The sequence below is a fragment of the Adiantum capillus-veneris genome, chromosome 19 (genome assembly GCF_014529385.1).
Source record: "Adiantum capillus-veneris isolate H3 chromosome 19, ASM1452938v2, whole genome shotgun sequence".
Classification (NCBI taxonomy): domain Eukaryota; kingdom Viridiplantae; phylum Streptophyta; class Polypodiopsida; order Polypodiales; family Pteridaceae; genus Adiantum; species Adiantum capillus-veneris.
Window position 1 is genome coordinate 66962900 of NC_140949.1, and position 21292 is coordinate 66984191.

At 38.9% G+C, this 21292-nt stretch overlaps 1 protein-coding gene and 1 pseudogene across 1 annotated transcript; both read left to right on the top strand.

The window, feature by feature from the left end:
• Positions 1-1690: 1690 nt before the first annotated feature.
• Positions 1691-20491, top strand: LOC147434177 (uncharacterized; annotated as a pseudogene).
• Positions 10218-10940, top strand: LOC147434178 (uncharacterized). Its single transcript, XM_086490646.1, has one exon. The coding sequence runs from the start codon at positions 10233-10235 to the stop codon at positions 10938-10940; it is 708 nt and encodes a 235-aa protein (XP_086346772.1). The 5' UTR covers positions 10218-10232.
• Positions 20492-21292: the final 801 nt, after the last annotated feature.

Here is a 21292-nt window from a genome sequence, read left to right on the forward strand (position 1 = left end):
TTTGTGAGAGTGAGAATAGCTTGGAAGAGGAGGGGATGTTGTACCGGAGGCACTGGAAAACCCACACGAATACACGCACCGATAGGTTGGGAGAAGGAATTCAGCACCAGCCCATGTGTAGGTGTGAACAGTTTGGAAGAGGGGAGTGTGCACTAGAATCATTATCTACACAATTTGCAACTTGCAATGCATCCCACATCTATGGAGGAAGCAATTGGACACCAACAACATCCAAATGTGGATCACATTGGATGGAATCCCATGATTGCAGACAATGAGTTTGGTTGCAATGAGCAAGCTTTAAATCCAATGGAGTGGTCTCACTCATCTGAAGATCATGTAGAAGACAATCCAATACATGATGGGTCGCCCCCTCATGGCCGCACCGAGTACTCAACTTCAATTCGTCAAAAAGCCACATGCAGGATGCAACAGTATTGAGCCATGACAAAATGAGAGAGCCGTCAAAGGAAAAGAGAACGTGATGCATCGTGCTTGTCAACGCCGGAAGATATGAGTACATTTTGCACAACAATGGTGCTTTGCTGGCAAGAAGCTACAAAAGGCATGAATTGTGAAGCTAAGAAAGCGACCTTTCAATTGCTTTTAGAGAAGCCAGCTTTTCGACGGTTACACCATGGAGTAGAGAATCTATACTCTCCAACATACAGGGTATAGTCACCAAAGTCAAAGCATCATTGTCTAAACAGGAGCTGAAACTTAAAAGGGATTTATGCATGATGTTGGTGAATAGCGAAGGGGATCCATCAAGGTCTATAAGCAATTCGGAGATGGCGAGGTTCACAGGGCTGCATCGACAAAATTTTGCAGCAGCTAATGAACGATTAAAACAGGCTGAGGAGGGAGCATTTCCATTATGCCGACGCCAATAGCCTCAAATCCATTGCATCACACAAGAGATAAGAGACAATGTTTTTTCTTTTTGGAAAACGGAGACGCGAGTGTCGCCAACAAAAAGCATGTGTGCCGAAAATGTCTCAGACGAAAATCTTACATTAAGCATCCAATACCTTTGCTTGACGAGTCAGAGGTATGCTCTAAAAATGCTTGAATTATTTTTTTCTCTTGTATGCAATAGTATAGGTACCATGCATACATAGGTAGTAACTACATATAGGTAGTATTACATCAAGTATGATGTTGTCTCTATCAAGCCCAAGAGGTGTGTAGGCTCCAAAAGGTAATCTTTTGGTACTTCTGAAAGACTAGCATTCATGAGGGGGGTCATGTACCTCAAGTCTACATAAAAGAAATCAAAGGTTCTTTGGGGCAAGTTGCATAGACTCTTCAATACTACCAAATTCTCTATATGCTACTTTGTAGGTGTACATTAGCTTGAAAAGGTGATTTGGCAGAGGCTTAGGTACTTTGCAGAAATTGATACTTCTTAAAGTACCATTTATAGTGTCTAAGGTAATTTAGTACCTAATGAAAGGTCTAGGAAAGTACCATGTTAGGTAGCAAATTCAAGTTACAATGACTTTGACCTTGTTTTGACTACAGGTTTTGATGAGATTGACTTTTCATTGGAAAGGTGGAGCTCTATAGGAGATTCCAAATGCAGTATTCACACATCAAGATCTCTCTTAGGTGTTTTGAAGGATTGAAGCCTTGGTTTGTTGGCAAGTTGAAGGATAGGTACACTTGCTGCTGTATTACTCACATACAGATGATATACATCAAGGAAGCATTCAACCACATGAGACAAAACAAGACAGGAGTGCACAATGAAGGGTGTGGCTGCAGTTGTGATATATGCTTCACAAAAGAGGTCCTAGGAAAGTGTGGAGCTACTGCGTACACGCACAGTAGCATCAACAGCTTGGCTGAGATGGTATTATGTCCAAAGCCAGATGAGTCTACGTTTCATAAACTGTCTTGCTTGAAGGGAGAATGTGATCAATGTGGATCAAAGCGGTTAGTGCTCTGTCCAAGAGAAAAATCTGAAAATGCATTCTAGATTTCAGTAAATGTGTTTGAAGACGTTGCTTCATCCCATCAAGAAGGCCAGAAACACAAGGATCTATTGGTCAAGGAGATGGAATGCAAGGACTTTAAATCCTTCCTTGAAAATCATCTAACCATCTACATCAAACACAATTTTATTGCCAGGTGGCAATCTCAACAATTCAAAGACTGCATTCAAAGGTTTCCTAGAGATGTGGTAGTCTCTGTTATAGACTTTGCTGAAAATTACTCTTTCAAGGAGAAAAATGAAATCCAATCAATGCATTGGTACTCTTCACAAGTCACCATCTTGGTACACATCACTTATGTTCGGGACGAGGTTGACAGGGTCTTAAAATATATACATTTCTACATATCTAATGACAAAGAGCATGACACATTGTTTGTACAGCATTGTATGCAAGTTCACAGTGTGTGGCTATAGGAGCAAGGTTTCAAACTCTTGAAGCGGCACTGGGTTTGGTCAGACGGATGTGCTGCTCAATTCAAGGCATTTAGACCATTTTTCTTTGTGTCAAGGTATTCTAGCTTCCTTTGACTCTTAAACAAGTGTGTGAGTTTTGTGTTATTGCCTAGTCTTTGAGGCGTGTGATTGATCTAGGTACTACTCTTTGACTGGCATTGAGATGCTATGGAGTTTCTTTGCATTGGGCCATGGCTAAGGAGAGTGTGATGGGGCTGGTGCTATCGTCAAAAGAGCTCTGACACATGATCAATTGAAACCTGACGCTTGGCATATGGAGTGTGCCAAGGATGTGATCAATTTCTTGAAACATAAATTTCATGATGAAAACACCCAGTCAGAGGTGACTCAAATTTTTAAAGATGTCGAAGCGGCTGATGTACCTAGGGAGAGGAAATGGAATTGCAAGCGAGTGGAAGGGTCACGCTCATTGCATTGTGTGAATGGACACTCTAGGAATGACAAGTGTGCACTGCACTACAAAGCTCTCTCATGTTTTTGTTACCCTTGTATGTCACAACGCTAGAGGTGATGCGTTAACAACGCACATATCGAGTACTGGAAGTACATCAGCATTGAACCCTTGGATGGCAGTGATGGAGAAAGCGATCAAGCAAGTGATGACGAAGGATCAGATTTGCCTATGTATGGTGGACATCACGATGTAATCAGTGACGCTCTGCGTGTAGGTGACAACTTTGCCATGAATGCGCATGAAGATGGAGCAAACTTCTACCTCTTGAGGTGCTCAAAGGAGAAATAAAAAACAGCACGAGCGCTAAGAGATTCTTAGGACGATTGCATTTTTCCAAATTCATATCTGGTTGAGGGATACTACGATGAGCTAGTTGATGGTACCGAGGATGTTTATTACATCCCTCTTGAATAGCCAAAAGTGTTGTTGGCATCGCACTTGGTTCGATCCATCAAGATACCCTTGGAACCCTTACATGGTGAGCCACATAAGTTCAGATTATCTGCAGAAGTTTATGAAAATGTGTTAAATAGCATGCCAATGGTCTCGTAGGTATTTCTATATGGGTGCTTTTTTTGCGAGCTTTCCATTTCGAGCTTTTTCATGAAATGTAAAACTATTTTGAGCTTTTTGCTTTATTTAAAGCATTTTTCCATTTTGTTTCAACATCTTTTACATTCTTGCAATTCACCTAGAAATATTGAATAGGACAACATCACCTCACATTGAATAATTAAACGCCTCAAACTTACTCTCTTTAAATATGCTAGTCTAGAGAGAGAGAGAGAGAGAGAGAGGGAGAGAGAGAGAGAGAGAGAGAGAGAGAGCATTCAAAGAAATCTGTATTCAAAACAAATCTTAACAAGGTGTCTGCATTAGTTTTTGATATGGATGTTAGAAAGAGTAGATAGTTCACAAAAGAAATGCAATTAAAATCACTTCAAGAACATGCACAATAAAACCCTAGATGTCCTATGTCAACATTCTTGAAACAAAAAATAGAGAGTGTGTTCAATAATTGTTTCAAAAAACTATGGATGTGATACTAAACTCTCTTTTCCACATATGGACCACAAACCACCTTTTTGAGACACTCCTCATAGACTATGTCATCCCCCTCCAAGCACAAACAATATCGATAAACCTCACCACATGCCTTGCCAAGACCTCCACATCCTGAAAACACATCTAGTACATAATCTGAGTCATCCGTGAAGGTTGCCAGGAGCCATCTACACATGAAAATTTAAAATATGTAAGTCATTTTTCAACTATAAATTAAAGCTCAATTTACATTAAAATGATTATCTTCTCACCTGTAGAAGTTGGGTGACCTCTCTGCTCCACCTCTGCTAGGTATATCAAGAACAATGGTGCGTTCCTGATGCTCCTTCACTAAAAATCTTCGTGATGCAGGAAACATGCGAGGAGAGACTTTCTCTCCTGCCTCCCTATTGTATGTGGGTATAGCAACATCCGCTCGACAAAAAACTCCCACCATGAGATCAATTACCTACATATAAGCATACATTGTACACACTTGAATCAAAATCAAGTTAATAATGCAATCTTTCACAACAACATGGTATTTTGATTCACCTCCTCTAGGGTATCTGGGAGTCTATATCCCCCATAACACATGAGAGTCCATGTGCGATGAAGTCGTAACCTAGCCTTTATAGCATGGGTAATAATCTCTCCAATATGTTGTGAAAGACATAGAGTCATGAAAAAGCCTTCATTTGCCAAGAAAGATTCTGCTACATCCATCACACCTTGCACTAGAGAAGGCAAAAATATATTCCATTGTGGAATTTTTTTGCTTAATCCACCTTTGAAAAGATGTTTAGAATGAGTTTTTCAAGTGACATGGATTAAAAAAAAGGCATAAACAAAAACTTTGAGTAACCTGCTCGAATTGGGCCTAAACCATCCACCAACAAAGAAGTAGGGAAATCCGCAAAGATAAGACGAAACACCTCACGACAAGGTGCTCCACAATGGTGATACAAGCCAAGACTTTGAGTGCTCAAAATTTTTCTAATTCTACACAAAAAACGTTTGTTGCTTAGTACACCATCCACCTTGAACATTCTATTGATGTTGATAACACAAGCCACAAAACCTTTCTTTTACCTTTGAATGGCAAAATCATCAACATTAGCCATATCAACTGGAAGAGCATCTACCACAGTCAAAAATTGAAAGCCTACAGTTTTTCATTAAAAAATATCTTAATTACAAGTAGTATATAATTTTTTTGCACTATCAAAAAATAAATATTTAACAAGTAGAAACTTACCGGTATTCCATGAGGTTGGTCGCCTTGATGAAGTTGGTCGCTCCATGAATGACTCAACCACTATTGAAACGCTTTTTTCACTGCTTTCTGTAGGCATGTTAATCTTTATCCCTCCTAATGGATAGGTTGTTTTGTTGTGGTCACCCATGTTTGAGCCACTCGCATGATTATGGTGCTCTCTTTGAAGAGGTAGTGAGTGATTTCTTTCTTGTGTTCTTTGTGAGCCCCCATCCATGGCCAAGTCATGATTGTGATCCATGTCTTCTAAGTGCTCTAAAGAAGTAGATTGGTTTTTATCTTTGTCTTTATTCTCTTCCAAAAACTCTACCACAAGAAAATTTTAATGATATAATGAAAATTAATTTAGCATTTACAAACTCAAGTCATTTATAAAAAACTAGAACATGCTTTCTTGTGCATTTTTTCATGCATGAGAGAGAGAGAGAGAGAGAGAGAGAGAGAGAGAGAGAGAGAGAGAGAGAGAGAGATCAAATGCTAACGAGTTCAAGAATGGTGGACTTGAATGATATTAGGAAAATTGAATATGTTATAATATAAGAATGTAATAATATGAGAATTAACTTGATGTAAAAAGAAAAAGTGTTACACTTACTTGCATGTAAGTCTAGTTCTTGCTTTGGGATCACCCCCAAAGGGTAGTCCAACCACCATGGGCAAATTCTACACTCCCACATAGAAATACTCTTCTCTACCATAGAACCGGGATACATAGTATTTTCATCCTCTAGCTTTGACCAATCTTCAGTAACCATAGGCATAGTAGCAAGTGTACCGTTTAACACTAGAATGGTAACAGGACACTTTTATGTCCTTGGACACTTTTGTGTCCTGTTAAGTGACCATTTTGCTTGAATTATTTGAAGAGTATGAAAATGAATTTCTAGGTGCTATATATCCACAAAGTTGCCTTATGAGCTGAAAAAAACTTAGCATTTTTTTTTTAGTATCGATCTCACCATTAACCTTACTTTTGCACAACATTTTTGAACCTAAACTGTGTGAAAAAACGGGTCCTGTTTTTGGATTTAAAAAAAAAAAACTTTTGGCAACTACACCACTCTAAACTTCATGTTTGTGAGGTTTAGATGGCTAGAGGTTAGGCCTTCATAGTTCTCAACATGTTTTGATGCTTGTAGGGAGAGCTAAGTGTTAAAATTGAAAGCTAAGACCAATTTACAAGAATTGCATAATCCTGTTTTTTGGCCAAAATTAGCACTTTTATGATTTTTTTGGTGGCTTTCTTGATATCCAAATTCAATTTTGATTGTGTAAGAGTAATGTATAGCATAAAGCTAATCTTCCTTGAGTTTTGGGGGACCTAATATGCTATATAGCATAGTATATGATGATGGTTGAGTTTTTTGATTGCGGAAGAATACGATACATTTTAGAGTAGCAAGTATAACTTTCTCAATATTGCTAGTTTCTTAGGCCAATTGTGTGTATTTTGTAGGTAGTGACCATATCTAATCATAGACTACAAACTTGGCTAGATATTGAGTAGTTTCTGTGTGTTTCTAGAGGTCATAATGTTTAACCCAGTTTTTTCATGTTTGTTGTATTTAGCACTTTATCATTGCCCCCAAGGTTCCAATTGTAAGAGATCCATTATCCTTTTGACATGCTCCATGGCTCCTTTTGAATCGAGAGGCCCAAAGGGAACTAAGAAAACATGTATATAGTATCTGTATTGAGCATGACTATAGAAACTTTGATGATAGGTCCGCAGAATGGCAAAAATGCAACTTTTTTGTACCTATTTTTTTTGCCCAAGAAAAAATTAGTGAGGTAAAAGCAACAATATGTTTTGGTCACCAACCCATTGAAGTTAACAGGGAATTTTATCTCATGTCCTACAAAAATCCCCACTCTTATTTATATGCAATCAACCGTAAGAAATTGCTGTTTTGGGCAAAATGCACTGGTCCATCAACTTTGGAGGCTTGTAGTGGCCAACGGATGAGAAAAATTATAGGTTTCTCATTTTTCCCATATGTAGTAGTTATTGAACTATATGATCATGAAAGGATTTTTCAAAATGAGTGGATCTACTATGGTTTTGGAAATTTTTCCCAAAACCTTGAAAGAACACTTTTATGTCCTGTTAGGTTACCATTCTAGTGTTAAAACACATTCACAACATTTAATCTCTTGTTCAATAAGAGCCAAAGACATTGTTGGTTCATGAAATTTCACCTATATAAAATCCTTTTACAAGACTCTTGTAGCTCAGGCATTTTGGAAGAGTCCCCTGCACTTTTAATATCTCCTAAAAGTTGAGGAAAATCTTGCAAGCCATGATATATTAATTGCACCTATGGTAGTCATTCAAATCATAAAACACTGCAATAAAATCCATAGTTATTAGAAAAAAGTGACCAGTTTAGAAAACAACCTTGAAAAAAGCTTCAAATCCATCTGGCAATTTGAACTCTTCAAACTCCAACCTTCTTATTATCAACAAAGCTTCATCATGGATGTGAGCCCAATAAAATTCTTTTCTAATGTAAGCCCTAAAGTGCTTCACATCACCAAAGTGGGAAAAGACTGGATCTTTGGACTTTGTAAGACTCATCACCTCCAATATATATTTTTTCCTTCATTAAAGACCAAAATATATCAAAAACTTAAACACCATCTTATATAAGTATATTCATATACCATTCATATAGAAATTGTTCGCTTTGAGAAATTTAACTCTCTTTTAATGTCACTATTTTTATTAGAATTTAAAAACATAAACAAGAAACTAGTAAAAAAGTATTGAAAAGTGTGATACCTTTCAGAAGGTAGTTTTGAGGAGCACAAATTATTTAACTTGTCTCGTGTAATTTTTACCATGGATGGATCATCCCACTTCACATCAAAGAGAAACTCAAAAAATTCCTCTCCATGAAGTGGATTGGCAATTGTCAAAAACTTATAACCTCTATCCTTCAATCGAGCTTCTTCTTGTTTAATTGCCTTTTGCAATCGCCTTTCAAACTCCACCTTATCTAATCCAAGAGCTTTCAATTTTGCAGTTTCCTTTGAAATAAATGCATTAAAATCATCCTACATAACCACAACTACATTCAATGAATGAATCGTAAACAATCTTAAAAAATGTATATAGTTAATACTCAATTCAACAATTCACCTTCCAAACTAGTTGAGAAATCAACACACAAGGAGAATTATACCAAGGAGGAACTCTTTGATATAATCTACTCTCAACTGCCATCTCTATCTCAGCCCATTTTCTGTCCTCTTGAGTGAGACGTGCAAGAATGCTCTCTCTATTGGCGATACCAAATTTTTGGAACATGTATATCTCATGCCCAAGATTTGGTTTCACTATTGATCGTGAAATGCTACAATAAATATATAAACAAATGAAAAATAATAGTTTAAAACGAGATTAATTTAGAAATACAAAAAGACCACAAATTTATAACTTACACATTAGTGGTGTCAAGAGCAAGTAATAATTCGGCCTCTTTTTTTTCTACTTCCAAAAATTGGCATCTCACACTCACATGATATTCCTCATTATCATGCCATACTTGACAAAAGAACACCAAATTAGCCAAAAAAGAAGGTACAGGTAAATCTAACAAACAATTAGTGCATCCATGTTAATTCTTACCTTCTTTTATGCGTCACATCCATGTGTTCAGCCGATGGTTTCCATCCCATACCAAAAACAAACGCCCTCGAAGGTCTTGCCACTCCTTATTGAGCTGATTATCAAATGAAACACTCTTAGCTTGCCAAATAGGATCCCAACTACCTTCCACAAGAGGAGTGACAAGCATGTAAGAGCCGCAGGAATCTTTCATCGCCGACACCAAAAAAGATCCCATTGTATCCAAGTAAGCAACATTGTTAAAACTAGGAATCAACCAAGATGCAGAATCTGTAGCCACTCGAACAGCTTCATGAGCAACCAAACGACATAAAGGTATAAGTGGAGGATTGCTTCTTCGTTTTAAGTAAAATTGACTTAACACATCCTTCATAATCCCCAACGGGATTTTTTTTCCCAAGTGTCGAGAATGTTGGGCCACATCATGCTCACCTATCCCATCAGACTTTGTTAAATCTTCATCTTCAACATCCTCACCTGTTTCAACCTCCACTGTTGGCTCTCGAGACTCATCTCCTTTTACATCATCCCCACTCTCCAAATGGTTAGAACCTTCCTCCACGGAAGCTTCATCATCAACAAAGATGCATTTTCTACGTCTCTTTCCCCCTCGCTTGAAACGAGGACTACGAGTAGCAACTGCATGAGAAGATGCCTCTTGATCGATTGGATGCCTTCTCTTGGAAGGACGAGATCTCAAGGTCATGCATGGAGAATCAAACGTTCTCTTGATTGACTTGCTGCCTCGTCTTTTGGGAGCCATAAATGTCTACATCAATAAAGATTTGATAAAGCATCTTACATCATCATCATTCAAACAATGGCTACAATTTGCACCACTTGTTAATGCCGCTACATTTCATGCCAAACACCATAATAACATTCATTTAAGTGAACTTCCATTGCATTTGAAAAGCTCCGGCTTAAATTTGTGTGAACTTGATAGAGTGTACCAAATTTGCTACCCGCTTGTCGGATTTGTCCTCTACATTGCTCAATGTTGTATCCTCTAGCTGCAACCGCAAGTGAGGATGCTCCGGCTATGAATCAAGTCCAAATTGCTAATGTTATTACACAAAAAACCAACCACGTCGTACATGAACAACAACGAAGAAGGAGAAAGAAATAATCAAGAAAACAAGCCTTCAAACTGCTAATGTCATAACTGTGATAACACTAGCCTTACTAGGTTTGGATGCTCAGATGCTTATTTTAATGAGAGGGTTCATGGTAAAGTGATTTGCAGGTTGCCATGCAAGATAGGGAGTTGATGAAGGCAGGAATCTTAGGTGCAAATGAACAGGATGTAAAGAAACTAGGAGGAAGCCCAAGATTCATCAGACCTCAGAATAATATGAACACAGATAACACAAACAACACTAGCTTAATCAACAATCCTTCCAACAACAACAACAATAACAACAGCAATACCAATACAAACAGCACCAATACTAATCCCAATAACAATCAACCCCTTGCATTCAGGTGTCCGAGGTGCGACTCCGCAAACACGAAGTTCTGCTACTACAATAATTACAGCTTGTTGCAGCGGCGGTACTTCTGCAAGAGCTGTCGGAGATATTGGACAAAGGGGGGCGCGTTGAGGAATGTGACGGTCGGTGGGGGATGCAGGAAAAACAAGAGGATTACAAGCAGGCAAAGAGTAGGGGGTCCATCAGATTTGATAACCTCTTCCTCTTCTACTAGCTTTCTTTCTCATCCCCACCTTGATCACCACCCTTCTCCCTTATCTCCTTTTGGTGATCATGCCCTTAATACAAGGCCCCCTCCTCCCTTGAGCCTTCTGCAGAATCATCGTCATGATCATCACCCTCCTCCCCATAACCTTCTCTATTTTAACCTACCCCCCAATAACCCCCTCCTTAACCAGTCCCTTCTCCCCCCTCCTTCCATGCGTCATGGCCATCACGAGCTTCACCCCCATCCCCATGGAGCTGCTGCAAATTTGTTAAAGAGAGAGAGCCCACATTATGACTACCTTAGTCTAACCCTGCACCTCCAGGTACTGAGCATCTTGCGCGTTGTCCATGCTGTTCCCTAGTCTCCCCCTGATGAGCCCCGCGGCCCTGCGGCCTTGCTCACTCATGAGCTCGAACTTGCTGCCTCGCCACTAGGTCGAACGGGGGCGTTAACAGCCCATGTCTGCCGTAGATGAACCCCGCGGCCCTGCTCAATCACGAGTAGGAGCCTGTTGCCGAGCGTGCAGGATATGCATGCATGTCAAATGCTTGTCAAATGCCTCCTGTGCTGAGCGTAAATCTGCCCGCTGCATAAAAAATTGACACCATAACTCAGAAGAATAAAAAACTGAAGCTCCTCAACCCATCAGCACGCGCGCTTACGATCGGGTAGCTCACGCAGAATAGTTTGCATTAATTTGGTTTTCCTCCTCCTCCCCCGCACCCATGCTCCCACAGCTCGATAACCGTCAGCGCGCACGCTGACGATTACCGAGCTGTGGGAGCATGGGTGCGGGGGAGAGGAGGAGAGTGTACCTTGCTTCACGGCTTCACGCAGGAGATGCAGCAAGTCCACCGAGTAGGAGAGCCAAGCAAAGCAGGGCAAACAAAAGTTGCCCTAGGTAAAAATTACATCAATTATCCGGGCTAGAAACATACAAACATACAAACATACAAAAATCCCAATATGAACCGGTAATTTTACATTACTAGCCAATGTTTTTGCAAAATTACACTATTTTCCATGTATTTCAAGTGGAACTTTCTCCTTCTTGCACTCCCCTCAAGGCTAAGCTGAGGCACACTTTTCCCGAACACTGCACCTAATCGGTGAAAATCTACATTTTCGGTGTTCAAAATCCATGGGCAAATCATCGACATTTTAAAATCTAAAATTTTCGGCGTTCAAAATCCAAGGGAGATTTTTACAATTTCATACGCTTAAAATACAATGTCTTTTCACCTACTCACAGTGTTCGGGAAAAATCATTTTCACAAACATACAAAAATCTGAACCGGTAATATTACATCACTAGCCAGTAATATTACATTATTTTCCATGTAATCTGAACCAATAATATTACACTATTTTCCATGTATTTCAAGCGGAATTTTCTCCTTCTTGCACTCCCCTCAACCGGCTACTTTGATTTTGCAACCCGCTCAAGGCTAATATGAGGCACACTTTTCCCGAACACTGCCTACTCATAAGAAGATGAACTCATTAACTAAAAAACTTGAGATTTGTGCCAAATATTATAAAAAATTGTGGTTTCTTTATACACCACTCATAAGGAGGTGAGCTCTGTAACCACCCACATATAAAAGGAGCTTACTTAAAAACCATTCGTCCACGTCCCTCTCCATATATTGACCTCCTTACTAACTGCTTATTTCTCTCTGTCTTCTCCACCTTGTTAGCATGGATGAAAGAGCATCCATCATCACCTAGAAAATAGGTAATCAAGAACTTGAACAAGAGGTTCAACTTAGAGATGGAAAGCTCCTCATTAGTGCATATTTCTTGCAAAGTTTACTACCACCTCACAAACAATTTCAAACATTGAATGCACTAATACGGTTTGGATCTGAAGTCACCCTTGTTGAAACACCATCTCACTTTGATATGGAGGGCCATCAACATTTAATTCTTGATACTTCTTTATCAAAAAGATATTCTATGGTGCATACAGAGAAGGAAACCAATGAAGTGGAAGACTCAGAGGATACAAACTTACTGAATACAAGCACTCTCTATGCTGAAGCTATCAAGCTACCAACCCAAGGAGACTTGCACACAAATTTGCAAAAACAGCAGGAGAATTATATTGTCCTTGATAGCAGCAGCGGTGATGAGAAACTGTCAAAAAAGGTAAAAAGTGTGGTGGATTGGATATTATCCTTTTCAACATCTCACCGATTGAAAGACCTAACGAAACAATCTCATGGGCCTGTGAAAGTGGAAGAACTACCTAGAGAATACAACGGGAATCTTGTGTTTGAACTTCCATCAACTTTTGGGAAATGTAAGTCAATGAGTGGCATGGAGCAGAAATTTGATGGACATACATGGACGCGCCCCCAAACAACCAACATGTCCATTGGGTGTCCAGTTCGGATGAGTTATTGTTTGGGCTCCTTGGAATGTCATAGAAATGTTTGTCAGTACTATTTAAACAATAAATAATTCAATAATGCATATTTAGATAAACCAATAGGAAAAGGTTACCTTGCTCAGGAAGACAGGACAAAGATTACATGTCATTATTGCAGCAAGGTTGTCACTTGTCAAGCTATATGTCCATGTATAATTTACTACGTTTTTCCAGGGGATTGCAACATGTCAAGATTGGTAGTGCAAGTAGGCCACCATGAGCATGATATGCAGAAAGGTACATCTCGTGCTGCCATAGAAAAAATCCAAGGATTAGTCCAAACAGTGTTGAAAATTGATAGATCTAGTGGTCCTCAAAAAATTCAAATGCTTGTGGCTCGTCAAGTTCTGATGGATTCACTCATTCTTGACAAGGGACATTCTATGGGAGATGAAGAACTTCAAAACTTTCTAGAAGAGATGATGCCACTTGTGCAAAACCAAAGGTAAGGATACATTATTTTTGTTAATATTTATCAGTATAGTACTTAATTTTTTTTTTCTAATGTATAACAGATTAAAGAGTATCATTGCTTCAGAAAAACAACAAGGGTCAGTGGTAGTGGGAGATGGATTTGACAATATTCTCTTACTAAAGAAAAAATGTTTGTTCCCATTTTTTCATGGGAGTCGTTTTCCTGGCCAAGGAGGACTTCATGATAAATGTTTTGTTTTTAAGATGTCCACCAAAGGTCCTGGTTCAGGAGTTTATTTAATAAGACGCATGGATCGTCCTGGTCAAGGAGATCTGCATAATGATTGGGTCCATTTTGACTATATGCATCGTGTTGAAGGATGGTCAACCATGTCATGCTCAGTTTATGACCCAAGGTGATAAATTTCTAGATGTATATAAAAGTGATAATCTAATCATTGACTAATACGTCTTACCATGCATACTTTTTTCCTCAGCATGAAGATCTTGATGGTTATTGCAATATGTGAGACCAAGGAGGAAGATACACAGTCACAAATATTATTTTGGAAAAGTCTCAATTCTGTTATGGTTGAGAATGGATATTCAATTGCAAATTTCACTGGGTTTATGATAGATTAGGCAGGTGCCAATTGGAATGCTATTCGAGCAGTCTACAATGGAGGAGCAGACAATGTAATGGACGGTCGTGAAAGATCATGCTTGTTCCATCGGGAGCAAAGTCTCCAAAAGAAAACAAGGGCACTCATTCCAAATGAAAAACAAATGGAGCATATTTCTTTGTGTGAAAAATGGCGAACAAGTAACACTTTGTTGGAAGCACAAATGCAAGCTAGGTCAATAAAGAGATGGTGGTATGAGAATGGTGTTCCAATAGAGAATATGGTGCCTTTGAAAAATTGGTTCTCCTGGTGTGAAGATAGAATCTCACATTGGGGGGGACATTTCCATAAATGTGAGTTTTTTTTTTGGTATAAATCTCACAATTATGTAGTAAATATTGTGAGCTAATGTTGTGAACTAATGTTGTGAACTAATGTTTCTAATCTTTTAGGATGAGTTGAGCCCATGGGATCGTGCTGCTATCCCTACTACAAACTTATCAGAGAGTATACATGCAAGTTGGCTTTCTGGAGAGGGAGGAAAAAAAAAGATCACATTGTATGATGCTTGTGTTATAGATGTCATCAACTCCTATCTTCAATGTGCAAAGCAGTTGGGATACTTGACTGGACGATACATAGGTACCAGACCAGACATACAATCTCTCTTGAATAGAGCACAATAAAGGTTGACTCCAACCCCGGCTACGGTGACTCATGTGCTGCATAGAATGAATGATAACGAAACTAACTTCCAAGATGCAATTTTACACGGTGACAAAGAATCGGTGCAAAGAAAGAAGAGGTCAAACCTTGGCAATAACTCACACAGACCAAGGTATATCATGGAGTCACGAGATCGCTGCCAACGCGGACGACCACGAAAAATTAACTTCACAAATATGAACAATGTGACTGTGGATAACTCAGCTAGATTGCAGGAAACTTTTATCGAAGAAGAAGGAACAACTTACAATGAAAGTACAAAATATCATAGCATTGGTAATAAAGATGGTGATGGTGGTGGTGTGGACAGTGCAACTCAAATTTTGGAACAGGATATACACAGGTCAATGTGGGCCCTTAGGCGCATGCCAATTCATTGTCGTAGAAAATTCTTGGAAGAGAAAAAGGAAAAAAATGTATGAATGTAATTGAGAGTCGAAGTCCTGGGTTGGTCACACCATCATTTTGGTCAGAGCGCACATACGATGGAAAAACATTTGCTCAATGGATGTGGTTTTGTAACCACAATGTTCAACACACTTGGAATGTTGACAAACAAGTCAATCACAAGCTAGATACACCTACAACATGGCCAATTCAACTTGGTACCATGATTTCAAAGGAGGAGTATGCAGGCCTTTCAAAGGCAGGTTTTCAACTACGGTGTGTAATAGTGCCAAGAGAGGGTGAATGTATAACCACTCCTTCATCATGTAAGAGGAGTAAAAAATGGAGGCATGGAATCTCAAAAGAAGCTGAAAAGCGCTTAGCTACAGTAACTGAGAGTCTAAGTGCAACATTGATAGAGGAAAAAGAAATGGTGGCACACAATCATGTGGTTTTTCGTCTTCTTACTGGTGAATGCTATGATGTCCATATACGAGAAGATCCTACATGCACTTGTTTAGATTTTTAAAAGAGGGAGAAAGATAAGACGGCAGTTCTAGCCTGTAAGCATATTTACTATGTTTATATATACGTCCTGGGTTTGGAGCACACTCAACACATGGCAATGCATCAACCACTGCTCTCTAAGCAAGATTTAGCCTTCATACTTGCTCAGCCTCGTCTTCTAAGTCCAGTTTCAAGATAGTGAATAACTATGCGATCTCAAACAGATGCTCAAAGTTATCCATCGAAAAGTATTTTGGCAACTTGGATTCCCCTACTAATTACCAAACTGCATTGTAAATTCTATTTTGTTGTAACTTTTTTGTGAAAACCATTATGGTATCCTGTGAAAATTTAACAAGAAAGATTATTTTGAGCTCTATCTTTCTAGGAGAAATGAAGTATTAAATTAAGGTACCGTGTCCACATTAGTAGATCCATGTGTTGGGCACATGGTTTAGTGGTGGTTTATTTCACTACAAAGTGTTTTGGCATTTTAGTTTGTCTCTACTAATTATCGGATCACATTTATAAAGCATATTTTAATGTTATTACTAATTAAAATAATTTTAATAAATGTATTGAAGGATTCTTTGTATTTGTGGGCTTACTAGCAACAATGTTTCTATCTTGAGCCATTAATGTTGGGTATTATATCCATATTTTGTGGTTAGTGTTTTTAAAAATAGCTTACACTAAGTGGTGAAAAGCTCATTATATATGATGAAATATGCAAAAGCTCTAACTAGGAATTATAAGGCTCAAAATCAAAAGCTCACAAGTTTATAACTTCCTTTCTATATTGGAGCCTGATAAGCAGTTGTTTTGCTGCAATTACTGTTCATTGTATTTGAGTCCTCCAAAAACACATAATCACAAATGTAGCCTCCTCATTCTTACTTTTATCTTTTTGCAACATATCATTAAATTTGGTACTTTAAGAACTATAGTTCAAGTTTTAAGAACTTTATTGCTTGTTCAGGTACTTATAGGGGGTATCTAGGTAGTCTTAAAGTACCAATCACAGGTTCTAAGTGCATGTTCTTCATTGTAGAAGTGTGCAAATTAGGTACCTTAAGTATCATGAATGCACCATATCTGTAAATTTGGTACTCTAAGTACCATTGCTGGTAGTCTCCCAGCATTGTCACATGTATTTGTCTGAAGATAGTGTACCATTGTGGGTGGTTACATAGTCCCTTTTTAAAATACCTGTTTGCACATAGGGTACACCAAGTACCATGGTTGGTACTTGTAGTGCTACTTTCGAGTGGTAGAATGCTAAAATAGCATGATTGTAATGACAAGAGGTCTCCAATCTTGAAACATAGCATGGTAGTATAAGCCTTCATTTGCCTCTCTCACACACCATCCACAGCCACAACCAAGCACACACTACCCACAAAATAGATTGAGTCAAAAAATGACAATGGTGACATAATGGAATAATTATAAATTCAATTTTCGTGTTGCCGACTAGTTACATGCTAGGCAGTCAGTAAAGAGGCATTCTGAATGTTTCCAGAAAAAACATCCCTCATGGGAAGTAGGCATATACATGGCTTTGTGTAGAGTGTTAGCTTACAAATAGGTAGCTGTAATGACAAGTCTGCTTATACAAGGGGTTGCTACAAAACTTGGCTTCACAAAATTACATAAGTTCTTTACAAATACACAACTACATAACAATGTAGAGACACTAGCGCTTAAAGAGCATTGTCATCAATTGTGGCCCTTTCAAGTATTGTTCATAACTGGTCATCTCTCCACCACGCCAAAGTGCAGCTTTAACATAGTCTTCCTCCGATGTAGGCTTCACATTATTGAAGGTGACAACTTTGGCTGACCGATCTGTAGAATCATGCCATTTCACAAGAGCCTTCTTCATGTCCCTGGACAAGAAGTCACTACACCGCTCCTCTAGGCTAGGTACAATGATGTAGGAACCGGGAGGATTATAATGGAATTTATAGAAATCATTGTCAATCAATAGCACATTGCTCGCATCATATCATCGAACCACCTTCAGAAAATTTTTCAAATTTTTGAAAAAAACTCGTTTTTCACCTGCCATGTAGAATGTGGCTACATCACATAGTTGTTGTCCTGACCATCCGCTGAAGTAGTCACAAATCCCCTTAAAACCTGTTGAGACTATTCTATCCACTCTTTCCAGCATTGCCGAACTCCAGATGTAAATATTTGCCCAGCACACAGCCTAAGCTAAGAACTGTTTTGCATCCTTGGGAACGAAGAGGTACCTGAAAACTACAACAATTATCGCTCGGCGAGCATGCATAAATCATACATGTAGCAAAATTTTTGAAAAAGGCTCAATCAACCTGTCCCTCGCCTCTTGGATGAGTTCAAATGCAGTAGTTTCCAGATCATGAGGGTTAGATTTAAACCATGAAGCGCAGAGAACACCAGATCAAACACTAATGCTGGTTGTGTACGGTTATCGAATGGCAACGATGTGATTGTTCTTGGAACATAGGGCGGTGGATCTCTGATGATTATTATTTCCTCGATGGGAAGTTTGAGAGTCCTCTTTTCTTTTGGTATCTCTGTAAAAGACATGGTTGCAAATTGAAAAGGAATAGACTAAGCACCTTTAGAACATTGTACAAACATGACCGTTGCAATAAAGCAGAAAAGACAAATGGAGGCCAACATAAATTTCTCATTTGTATTCCAAAATCAAGAATCAAAGATTCTTGACATTACAAGAGAGTGAAGACACTAAGTGAAAAATTGTCACAGTTTCTTGCAAACACGAGGCTTTGGGGGGTGGGAAATATTACTGGGATGTCAGATGGGAGTACTTTTCATGGGGGACTTCTTCGGGGGAGGCAGTGACTCCGGAACTTCCTTGCTTGTCGTTTTTCCGTCTCCACCTAAAACCAAGACCCACTCAACTTACATGCAGTTGAGCATGAACATAAGTTATAGAAATGACACTATCAATGAGCTTGAACCTACAAACTTCCTCTATGTGCTAAGATGCTTTTCCTGAACAATTCATGCGTAAAGGAGGTCTCACCATCACTCTCATCCTCTACTTTGTTAGATTCCTGCTGTGAATGGGTGATTTCTGCTGCTCGCAACTTTTTGGACTCTCCAGCTGCACCATAAAGGGGGGACAATAAAAATCATTCCATGCCTATAGGGATCCAAGTCCTGTGGCCAAAACAACTTACCATCATCGTGTTTATTTCGCTTCTTTGAGATCTTCACCATATCACTAAGGAGACAGGGGAATCTGGATTTGCATCACCGTGAATCATTTTATGCACGGCTTCCACTCCCTCTTGCGCTACAGCATCCATCAAAGTAACATCAACATTTTCCATTGTTTCAGTTACCTTTTGTTTTGGTTCAGCTTCTGTCTGTTTAGAGGGCTCCACCATAATAGTTGGGGTCTTGTCACCTGCCACATGCGAGCCTTCCTTGCCAGCCAGAGTTTTGTCACCTGCCAAGGATGAGCCTTCCATACAAGCTGGAGTTGACTGATCAACACACTGCATGTCTATGTCCACAGTGGGAGGGTCGGGAGTTGCATCAACATTCCGTATTGGCACCTCAGCTGGTAATGTTGCTGCATAAGGCATATGATTGGAACCTACCAGTGCACCACAAAAGTGTGCAAAATAAGTTAAAAGCATTCTTAACAAACTCTAGTAATCAAGGTACACATGAGAATAAAAAACCAACCATTATGCACAAGCATTGACTTTGCCGATTCCGGAACACTCTACTTACAGGAGGGGTTGGCACATACTTTCTCGGACGTAGCCCATCCAGCAAAACACAAAGCATGGTATGTATCACCACATGCTAGTGTATACACACACACGACGTCGTAACCCACAAAACCTAAAACACATGCAGCACAAGCTCCTCGTACAGTCACTTTGTCCTACAATTGACTCCCATGCTCGCCAACTGTGGGACATAGCAACATTGAATCACCTCTCTTCACTTTCACTAGCAAGATCTCACAAAATTTGACTTGAGTAGTACATGTAGCTTCTGATGCTACCAGGTCAACCAGTTCTTTCTGCACCACAAAGGGGAAGTAAATATTAGTCCATCTTCCCAAGATTAAATGAACTATCATGATTACTTATACATATAGTACCAAGGGATAGCAAGGGTATGTTGAAACCACCAATTGCAAGTATTGTTAAAAAAGTAGCAAGGATACACTGTAGGGACTTATGACAGTACCAAGGATAGGCTCAGAGTACCAATCAAAAGAACTCACCATTGAAGGTACTTTGCAAAAAAGTAATATGTACTTTCACAATGTACAAACGCATGCATGGTGCTTTGCAAAAAAGGTAAATATGTACTTTTACAATGTACAAACACATGCATGGTACTTTGGAAAAAAGGCATATGTACTTTCACAATGTACAAAAACATGCATGGTACTTTGGAAAACGGCATATGTACTTTCACAATGTACAACCACATGCATGGTACTTTGGAAACAAGAAATATGTACTTTGAAAGATAAATGCATATGATTTATCAATTAAAACTATGACAAGTACTTTAAAATCTACCAAGTAATACAACATTATGTACAAAGAACCTATGTGGAACTCATGGAACTTGCAAAAAAGGAATAGGTACTTTGACAGTGTACAAACACATGCATGGTGCTTTGCAATAAGGCATATATGTACTTTCACAATGTACAGACACATGGATGGTACTTTGAAAAAAGGCATATGTAATTTCACAATGTACAAACACATGCATGGTACTTTGAAAAAGAGGCATATGTACTTTGGGCCCAAGAAATATGTACTTTGAAAGATAAATGCATATGATTTCTTAAGTAAACCTATGACAGGTACTGTAAATTCTACCGAGTAATACAACAATATGTACAAGTGCCTATGTGGTACTCATGGTTGCACCTTCAATTTGAACTACCATACAAAAATCTTCCGTATTAATTAGCTCCAAAAAGTACCTTAAGTTATAGTCACATATATGGATTTTGACCAGTATCCCTCATCTTTGTGAAGCAGTGGACAATAAACTTCCATTGGTGCATACAAAAAGTACCATGATCTATTCAATCATTGTGAAATGGTATATTTTCAGAGCATGACCTATTTGCTACCGCATCTAATCTCTACAAAGCACCAATAATGTCTCATTGGGTACTAAAAAAATTACCATGGTGTATATTATCGCATTCACGTGGTGAAATTTGACAGTTCTACCTCGTTTCTACCATCCCTAAGCTTGAGTGAAACATCTATAAGGATCCATTGGTACTTATATAAATTACCATGGCATATTTAACCCTTGTTGAATGGTGGAGTTTAAATAGTTCTATCTACTTACAGTGCCTTGTTAAGTACCAATAAGACTCCATTGGCACTTGCAGAAAGTACCAGGTGAAACACAATCCCAGTCAAGTGGTGAATATTGAGATTTGATCTTGTCAACATGGTACTTACACTACCATTTAAAATACCTATGGTGCTTAGACATAATGTAAAACCTAAATACAAGGTTTACTTTTAATACACAATGTATTAGTCTTGACGTGTACCTCTATACGATCAACATCGGGTCCAATCTGGGAGTGGCTTGCATCAG

Coding starts and splice junctions, on each gene's coding strand:
- LOC147434178 (XM_086490646.1), top strand. CDS start 10,233: ATGAACACAGATAACACAAACAACACTAGCTTAATCAACAATCCTTCC.